We start from the raw sequence: 9,577 nt of genomic DNA, 5'->3' as shown, positions 1-9,577 counted from the left end.
TGTTAAAATTAAAGGTTTTTTCTAAACTACTGGAATAGACAGTAAGCGCCATCTGTCAGTAAACAATTAACAAATTTACTTTTTAAGTGTTTTTCAATGCCTATTGTCATTAATTTAAATTTGTGTAAATGGTGTAAATCGTGTAAATGTAAAAATTGTATATAATTACAAAAAGGTTTACATTTGGAATAGAAAACAATTACAATATAATTTATAAAGGTATGCATAATTATTGTTTGGGAATTTTTATTCATTTCTCCCCAAAAGTCTATCAGAAATGAGAAAATTCAGAAGAAAAAATTGCTTTAGTTATTAAATGTACCTTCAATACCTTTAATATTTTTGTAAGTAATTAAAAAATAATTCGATACAATTAAATATTTGGAAATTTTCTTCTCTGAGTAACTATGGGTAATTAAATTTATAATGAACATTTTTGTGTTTTTGTAGGTTAACCTCAACATTGACTATATAATTTTAAAGATTTTAAATTCGTTTTATTTTGCAGGTTTTACGTAGTTTTTCAGCTTTTCAGCGATACTTATTTAAAAATGACAGAAAAGAAACAAATCGAGAAACTTCCTCATCATGAGCAAAAAGAATTATGTACAACAAGAGCTCCTTACAGACAAGGGAAAAAATTGACAGCTGTAAAGGTAGAGTGGAGAATACGTATCCTGCCCTAAAATTAATTTAATTGTTAAATATTATTTAATATAATTTAATTCTTAAATATTATTTAATATTTCTTATTAACATGACAAGGATATTCTTTTTTATTTTTATGTTTATTTGAAAGTTGATATATATTTTTTTTTGATAATTTTGCAAAATTCTTCGTAAATTAATTTTTGAATTTGAGTTTTGTTATGTTACGAGATTTCCTTGACACTTTAGCTCTCTGCAATAGGTTTACACAATCAATAGTGAATCACCTCATATAGTTGTTTGTGGAGTACCAAAATTAGATCTAAATAAGGAGGTGAAGAAACTTTTCTTTCCCTATGGAGAAATTAAGAAGTTTTGCTTAATTCCTGAATATCCATCGGAGGAGTTCACCGAAACATTTCACGTGCATTATGCCCGAATACAAAGTGCCAGGTTTGTATAATTGTATTTTCAAACTACAATTTCATTATTAAAAAAACAGGCCACGGACATTATGACTTTTTTCGAGTATTTTCAAATAATGCGACTTTTATCGACTTACATTAAAAAATTACGACTTTTTTTTACTTTTCTTCCAAATTTTGCGACAATATTTTTAGTATAAAAATGCAACTTATTTGGATTTTAATAGTGTGAAAAGCATAACTATAGACAAATCTTTGGAAATTTATTTTTCAATAATTTTTCTAATTAAATTTTTGAAATATAGAATTAAAAAGATTTTGAATACATTGGAATTTTGTAAAATTTAATTGAAAACAAATCATTTTTTCAAGTATTTTATTACAATTTTTGAAAATTAACTTTTAAAGATATTTAATTAAAAATTTTTGAAATAACTGAATTCTCAAAAATTTTAATGAATAATCTTCAAGTGTTAATTCAATAGAAATGAAAATTAGGTTATAAAAATAATGTTAAAATAGTTTTGAAAAAAGTAATTCTCTGAATTATTTTGTTCTAATTTTTTAAAATTCAATTATTTTCCATATTTTCGAAAATTCAAATACATACACAAAATAATAACATTAAAATTTTTTAGAATTAATTATTCTTAGCATTTTGGAGAAAATAATCATATTCAAAATTGTTTAAATTAAAATTCTTCAAAAAATTATTTTTTTTTAATTATACAGAAATTCTTCAATTATTTCCGACAAATTACATTACAATATTTATAAAAAACAATTATAATTAAAATTCTTCAAAAATTTGATTATTTAAAAAAAAAAATATTTTTAAAAGATTTTATCAAATTTTCAATTATTTTTCAACGATTTTACTAAATTTAAATTATTTTTTAAATGATTTTACCAAATTTGAATTTTTTGGACATTTTTTAATTGTATGTAGATAATTGTAAAACTATTGTCTCTTAAAAATTATTTAGAAATATTTTTAAAAAGTTAATTTTACAAATTTCTTTATTAAAATTTTTGAAAATATTCCACCTTAATATCTTTAAAAAGAAAAACGGATGGTTTCAATTATTATAAAAATTGAATTTTTGTATTTAAATAATTGAAATCTCGAAGAACTTTCGGAAAATTATTAAAAATTAATATAGATAATTGATTTAGAGATGAAGTTTAGTAAAGAATTGTAGAAAATAATTGAATTTTTCGAAGGGTTATATGTAGTTTTAATTTTTAAAAATGATCAAATTTCAAAAGTTGAAATTTTTAAAATTTTATTTTCTTTGAAAAAATAGATAAGAGGTATTTAAATATTTATTTATCAAAATTATACAAGTTTTGATTAATTGAATTTAGAAATCAGTGAAGAATCAGGAAAATACAAAATAAAATTTTTGTGATAAGTCTAAATTAAATAAACGACTTTTTCGACTTTTTTCTATTTTTAATCGACTAAAGCGACATTTTTTGCTCGTTAAAGTCGATCCAAGGCCTGCAAAAACTTAAATTTATTTTTATCATGAAAAATAGTAATGAATTGTTTATCAAAAATTGATAGAATAGCGAAACGTTTCAACGACTGTAAAAATTTTTATGGCGGTCTTCTACACGTATTTTACGCACCCGAACTTGAAAGTATATCGGAGACGAGAGCAAAACTAATTCAGCGACACAAGGATGTCACGGTTAGAATTAAAAGACACAAGGAAGATCCAACGAATCCAGAAATTGACGAATTTGTCCCACAGTAAGAAACTTAATATTTAAACTTTATACTTTTTAAACTTTTAATAATTTAACTTTATACTTTTTAAACTTTCACTAATTTTAACTTTTCTTTTTTTAGAGAACAATATCACAGAAAGAAAAAGAATCCCGCCTTGCCTTTGACGCAAGAACGTCTTGAACTGCAATATCCTCAAGAAATTTCAAACAATTCGATACCAGAACCACATTCATCTAAAGAATTTCCAACAATTCCGTCTGAGAACAAATCATACAACGTAATTAAACCATCACCAGAATTATTGCAAGCACCCTATCAACCATTTGAAACAATCATAAAACATTCTATTCTAAAACGGAAAAATTACAAAGGACAATCAATGAAAGAAACTCCCAGAGTGAAAAAATTTCGATATCAATTATTAGACACTAGAAATATAGCAAAAAAGGAGCCTGAAAAAAATGTTTTTAGTAACGCAAAAAAGGTCGATAGCGGAATTAAAATAAAAATCCTACCCAAGAAGGAGGAAACAAAACGAATTGTAATTCAAAATCCAAGGTTAAAAATCAGTCTATTTTTATTTTTGTCGTAAAAAAGAACAAATATTACATCGTATTAAATTCAAAATTTCTATTTTCAGCGTGACGCAATTAATACGACCTAGTGAGAATCTTAAATCATCGATTGAACTTGCCAAAAATCAAATACGACAAGCAATGCAAAAAAATGCGTAAAATGTATATTTATAAATATTCGCTAAGTAAAAAGTTTATAAATTTCTAAAAAATTCTAGTTTCTTTTCTATTTTGCAAAACATAATTTGAAAATTGCATTTCTTCGGTCAGATAGGTAAAAATGCAAGTATTTTTCTGTTAAAAATTAATTACTTATAGAAAATTAAGTTATAATTTAAATAATAATTGTCGAGTCTCCATCCCACTGAGTATTGTTGAATTTAGATTTCAATGCTGATTTTTTGGTTCTTGGTGGAGTATTTTCCTGGAATTTTGCAGAAGGGAGAAGAACTTTACGGAGCAAATGTGGCGATTTTAAATCAAATCCTTGTTGTTGTTGGCTGTTCGTGTTTGATCTGTTTCTTAACGGTGTACGATTCTGTGAAAAAAAATAATAATTTATAAATATAGAAAGCAATTATTAAAATATAAAAGTAATTATTAAAATTAAAACTTACATTCAGTACTTCGGGTTTTTTGATTTCACTGATTTGTTTCTTAGCGGGACTGAAAGGTTTCTTAGTTTCGACTTCTTTTCTGAAATTCCTCTTCTTCTTCTCCACTGAGATACTCTTCCTTCTGTTGTACTCAGTTCTCTTTAAAGTTCCTACCACACTAACATCGTCATCATATTCAATGACAAGATCATTTTTAGGACTTTTATTCTCTAAATGATCCGATTCACTTTCACTGTCATATTCCGAATCTTCCTCTGCTACTGGACTCTGATTATCTCTCCAAATTTTAATTTTATTCTCCACCTCATTCGTTTTATTCTCGTAAATTTTCTCCGCAATGTCTAATACATTGTTAATTAAATTGTCAGAATTATTAGCTATTAATTTGTCTTCGAAATTTTCAATTTTTTTCAAATCAAGAGCGCAGTCTGATGACGAGCTTGAATCTTCCAATGAAGATTCGATTCTCTTTCTTAAAACAGTAACAATACTGTTGTTCGATAAAGCACCACTATTGGACGTACAACTTGTCTCGGCAATTTCATTTGCTGATTTTTGAGAATTATTCAAAGTAACATCTGGTAGGGCATTAATTTCGATAATATCGGACGAATTTACAGTCTCACAGTATGATAATCTTGAGGGTTGCAGTTTAATTTCATTTTCGTTTGTATTCAAATTTTCCTGGGAACAGAGTTTTTCCATTTCGAGAGTTTTTGGTTTTAGAATAGGCGTTCTATCAAAGTCCACTGCCGGTGATCTGGGATCGAGTCCTAACATTTTCTGATGCATTTCACTAAGTAAATTGGTTTTATTGTATTTCGTTGGATTAGCGTGTTTTGGAGTGTCGTTATCGGGGAATGTTTCAACCTGTAAATTTAATCAAAATACAGAAAACGAAAATATAAAATAACAAAAATATAAACTAAAATAAATAGACAAAATAATAAATAAATAAATACAAGAAATAAAAATATATAGGGTTGCGACATAAGGAATTAAGGATTTCAAAAATTTCAAATTCAAACTTTTGGAAATTCAATATAACTTAAAAGAATATTAAATTAAAGGAAAGGAATTTATCTATTTATTTAAAAGAATATAATAAAACATAAAAAAATCGATAACTCCTTGTCTTCGACTCGGAGTCATCGATTTCTTCATGTTTTATAATAATTACAGATGACCGAGTGATAAAATCATTATTTTATATTATAAAAATATTGTTGCTGTAACTTTTACAAAATTATTTTCATCATTTCAATTCAATTATTATTTTTTAGAATTTTTAACTAAAATTCTTCTTTAAATCAATTATTTTTAATAATTTTTCAAAAAAAGTTCTTTGAAAATTTTCAAATCCATTTGTTTACAATTCAATTTTACGAAATATAACGAAATTTCGATTATTCAGAAATTATTCAATTAAATATATCTTAGAAAATAAAAACTTCAAATAATTTAAAAAAAAATTCTATTAAACTTATTTCAAAAGAAATAATTCTTCAGAATTATGGTATTAGTTAAAAGTATGAAAAATTTAGATTTGCAAAGGTTATAATATGAATCTTTTTCAAAAATCAATTATTTCTAAAAATTAACGCTATAATGCTTTTAATATTCAATTATTATTCAAAATTTTAAGTAAAATTCATTTTTAAATTAATTTTTAGTAGAAAATTTCACGAGAATTCAATTATTTAATTACACAAATTAATTTATTGAATAATTGAATATTTCTTAAAATTGAATTCTCATAAAGAATTTTATCAACAAATTTTTAAATAATTGATTTCCTTCGAAGAATATTAATACAATTTTTTAGAATAATTGCATTTTTCGAGAAATTTATTTTAAATTGAATTAAAAAATAATTGACATCCTATGATGAACTTTATTATTTATGAAAATAATTGAATTTTCACGAAGAATTTTATTATCCATAAGAATAATTGAATTCATATAAATTTTTTCGAAGAATTTTATTAAAATTTTATTGAAAATAATTTAATTCCGACATAGAATTTTATTAAAAATTTTGAAAATAATTTCAAAAAATTTTATTAAAAATGAAAATAAATGAATTTTTGCAAAGATATTTAAAAAAATTCTTTTACATAATTGAATTCCTGTGAAAATTAAATTTTATTTATGAAAATAATTGAATTCCTGTAAAAAATTTTATTATTTATGAAAATAATTAAATTATTGCGAAATTTATAAAAAAAAATTTGTAAATAGGTAATTGAATCCCTGTAAAAAATTTGTTGATTTATGAAAATAATAAAATTAATGTTTGAGTAAAATTTTATTAAAATTTTTGAAAATAACTGAATTTCGCAGAAGAATTTTATTAATTTGAAAATAATTGAATTTCGCAAAGAGTTTAATTAAAATTTCTGTAATTAATTGAATTTCAAAGAAGAATTTTGCTATTTATAAAGACAATTGAAATTTTGACGAGAATTTTCAAAAATAACTTTCGCAGAAGAATTTTATTAGCTTTAAATTGAATTTTTATAGAATAATTGAATGTCTGAGAATTTTATTATTTTAAAAAGATAATTGAAATTTTGACGAGAATTTTTAAAAAATTTTGAAAATAATTGAATTTTGCAGAAGAATTGTATTACTTTGAAAATAATTAAATTTCGCAAAGAATTTTTTTAAAATTCCTGTAATTAATTGAATTTCTGATAAGAATTTTGCTATTTATAAAGATATTTGAAATTTTGACGAGAATTTTTAAAAATAATTGAATTTTGAAGAAGAATTTTATTATTTTTAAAGATAATTGGAATTTTGACAAGAATTAAAAAATTTTTTGAAAATAATTGAATTTTGGAGAAGGATTATATTATTTTTAAGGACAATTGAAATTTTGATGAGAATTCAAAAAAAAAATCTTTGAACAAAATTGATTTTGTGAGAAGAATTTTATTACTTTTGAAAATAATTAAATTTCCGCAATCATTTGTAACTTTTCCAAAATATAATTTATTTTAGTGTTTTTAACTAAAATTCTTCTATAAATCTATTATTTCAAAAAATTAATTAAATATATATTAAAAAATTTAACTCATTTCAGAAGAATTTGAATTATTAAAATTTTTTGCAAAAATCTATGTAAGTTCTTTCTAATTAAATTTATTGAAAATTGAAATTTTCTAAAATTTCAAATTAAAAGCTTTTGAAGTTCATCTACTTATGAATGAAAAATTGAAATGCAACTCTTATAAAATGCAATTACTTTTAAAATATTGAAGTAAAATTATTCATTAAATAAATTATAAATAATAATTTTACGTTAGTTCTTCAAGAATTAAGTTATTTAAAAATTCATTATTGTCAAAAATGGAAAAAATTGAAGGTTTTGTATTTGAATTCGTGGTAATTTCAGTTTATAAGGCAAACAAAAAAGACACAAAAATTCAGAATTTCTTATATGAATTCTAAAAATTTTTACCAGTACTTTTAATAAAAATCCCTGACCTGTGGTAAACCCAGAATATTAAACTTACAGTTATTGGAGTCCGTGGTACATCTACACTTGGTGATCGAGGATCTAAACATCTGTCTAGAGTCCTCGACGGTGGCGTTACATCGAAATTCGTTTCTAAGTAGGGTTTGCGTTTTAAATATTTCGGCACAGAACTAATCACATTAGAAGACTCTTTCTGTGGTGTATTTAATATCTAAAGAAAAAAATAGCGATAAACTCATTTGATTTGTTAAAAAGTTAAATTTAGTTATAATAGAAAATAGAAATTTTTAATTTACCTCTATTGGAGTTCTAGTTATGCCTAGAGTCGCCGATCTGGGGTCAATGAGAGACTTCTTCTTTTGTGGTTGTGGAGTGCAAGTGTCACGATTTTCCAAAACTAAAGACGATGTATTGTATTCATAAGTTTTATCATGTTCTTCGTGGTAAAATAATTTACTAATATAGCCTCCCATTTTTGGAACACGTCTGAATTTGGTCTGAATAAAACTTTCTTAAAATCTGTAAATAAAAATCTGTTTTCAAAATAGAGAATATCGAAAATAATACAATAGGTAGGTTTCGAACGAGACTTTTAAACTTTGTAAACACAAAGCCATGTTTGAAAATTTTAACCGTTAGACTTAAGACCGTTGAGTGAATTCACGTTCGAGAGAGTTTTCTTTAAACATAAAGTAAAATTACCAAATATGTTTTCACTTACAATTGTCAAAAAGAATAACAACAATTTAATGTTGATTAATATTTTGCACGTTAATGTCAGATAGAAAATTACTTTTTTTAAAAACAACACAAGTGTACGTTAAGGTGCTTATAAATATACTATATCGTATATCCGAATGAGAGACTACTCGGATCTCGGATGTCGGATCTCGGAACTGTCACGGTCGCATGTAAATTTGATTGGCTCTGACAAATTCCGTTCTAGGAGAAAGAGCTTAATTTCTTCTATACCGACTCTTTTGATTCGTTTATTCCCGCCCTTTAAATTCAAAGCGCGATATTTCAAACAGTTTTTTTGTTTATAACTTTTTAAATATTTTTTCTTCTTGAAAATATATATAATATAATATATAATATATAATAATAATAAAAAAAATTAAAAAATAAATAAATAAATTTTTTTTTTATAATAATAATATATATATAATATATTTCTTGAATATTTTCAATTTTAAAATTAACGTTTTAAAAATCATTGAATTTTGCAAAGAATTTTATCAAAAAATTTGATAATAATAGAATTCTTTCGAAGAATTTTATTAAATTTCGAAAAATAATTGAATTCTCACGAAGAATTTTGTTAAAATTTTTGAAAATTCTAATTAAATTTTTTTTGAAGAAGTTCTTTGAATTTTTTTTTCAATAATGGAGTTTCATTAATAATTTACAATAAAATTTTTTTAAATAATTGAATTTTATGAACAATTTCTTTTAAGTTTTTAAAATAATCATGTTTGTTAATAATTGAAATAAAACATTTAAATTTATTGAATTCTTTTGTGAAATTTTTTTGAACATAATTGAATTTTTTGGAAGAATTTATTAAAATTTCAGAAAATAATTGAATTATTGAAATTTTTTATAACGAATTAAGAAAAAAATTGAATTCTTTCGTGAAATTCTTTTTGAACATAATTGAATTTTTGCAATGAATTTTACTCTTTATAAATATAATTAAATTTTTTTCAAGAATATATTAAAATTTTAGAAAACAATTGAATTTTTTCAAAAAAATTATTAAAAATTTAAAAAAAATTGAATTCATTCATGAAATGTTATTAAGATTGTATTAAAAATAATTGAATCTTTGCAATGAATTTTACTATTTGTAAATATATGTAATTGAATTTTTTTGAAGAATTTATTAAAATTTTAGAAAATAATTGAATTCTATTCAAATTTTTTATAACGAATTAAGATAAAAATTGAATTCTTTCCTTGAATTTTTCTGAAAATAATTGAATTTTTTAATGATTTTTACTATTTATAAATAAAATTGAATTGTTTTGAAGAATTTATTAAAACTTTAGAAAATAATTGAATTCTTTCGAAAAATATTATTAAAAATT

At 22.8% G+C, this 9,577-nt stretch overlaps 2 protein-coding genes across 4 annotated transcripts; one reads left to right on the top strand and one right to left on the bottom strand.

Annotated features, from left to right (window-relative positions):
• Window positions 1-59: 59 nt before the first annotated feature.
• Window positions 60-3,600, top strand: LOC122511218 (RNA-binding protein 48). 3 transcript variants are annotated; one of them, XM_043626347.1, is made up of 6 exons: window positions 60-219; window positions 509-656; window positions 911-1,101; window positions 2,644-2,832; window positions 2,932-3,369; window positions 3,452-3,600. In XM_043626347.1, exons 2-6 carry the CDS (start codon window positions 552-554, stop codon window positions 3,543-3,545), a joined length of 1,017 nt encoding a protein of 338 aa, XP_043482282.1. In that variant the 5' UTR covers window positions 60-219; window positions 509-551; the 3' UTR covers window positions 3,546-3,600. The 3 variants fall into 3 exon arrangements, with proteins under 3 accessions (XP_043482282.1, XP_043482284.1, XP_043482283.1); XM_043626349.1 differs by having other exon boundaries at window positions 207-344; XM_043626348.1 differs by lacking the exon at window positions 60-219 and adding an exon at window positions 270-411.
• LOC122511217 (cell division cycle-associated protein 3-like) lies at window positions 3,371-8,369 on the bottom strand. Its single transcript, XM_043626345.1, has 5 exons — window positions 8,209-8,369; window positions 7,784-8,006; window positions 7,525-7,698; window positions 4,004-4,873; window positions 3,371-3,924 (listed from the first exon to the last, which is right to left on the bottom strand). The coding sequence occupies exons 2-5, from the start codon at window positions 7,958-7,960 to the stop codon at window positions 3,721-3,723; spliced, it is 1,425 nt and encodes a 474-aa protein (XP_043482280.1). The 5' UTR covers window positions 7,961-8,006; window positions 8,209-8,369; the 3' UTR covers window positions 3,371-3,720.
• Window positions 8,370-9,577: the final 1,208 nt, after the last annotated feature.

This window comes from Leptopilina heterotoma, unplaced genomic scaffold, assembly GCF_015476425.1.
Source record: "Leptopilina heterotoma isolate Lh14 unplaced genomic scaffold, ASM1547642v1 Lhet_81, whole genome shotgun sequence".
In the NCBI taxonomy this organism is placed as follows: Eukaryota; Metazoa; Arthropoda; class Insecta; order Hymenoptera; family Figitidae; genus Leptopilina; species Leptopilina heterotoma.
This window is presented reverse-complemented; position numbering and strand designations above follow the sequence as displayed.

Bases quoted from the DNA above. Each gene is read 5' to 3' on its own strand.
- LOC122511218 (XM_043626347.1), top strand. From the start codon at position 552: ATGACAGAAAAGAAACAAATCGAGAAACTTCCTCATCATGAGCAAAAA. The intron at 657-910 runs GTAGAGTGGAGA...TCTCTGCAATAG, and splicing joins AAAAATTGACAGCTGTAAAG to GTTTACACAATCAATAGTGA. The intron at 2,833-2,931 runs GTAAGAAACTTA...TTCTTTTTTTAG, and splicing joins ATTGACGAATTTGTCCCACA to AGAACAATATCACAGAAAGA.
- LOC122511217 (XM_043626345.1), bottom strand. From the start codon at position 7,960: ATGGGAGGCTATATTAGTAAATTATTTTACCACGAAGAACATGATAAA. The intron at 4,874-7,524 runs GTAAGTTTAATA...TTAAATTTACAG, and splicing joins TACCACGGACTCCAATAACT to GTTGAAACATTCCCCGATAA. The intron at 3,925-4,003 runs GTAAGTTTTAAT...TTTTTTTCACAG, and splicing joins AAAAACCCGAAGTACTGAAT to AATCGTACACCGTTAAGAAA.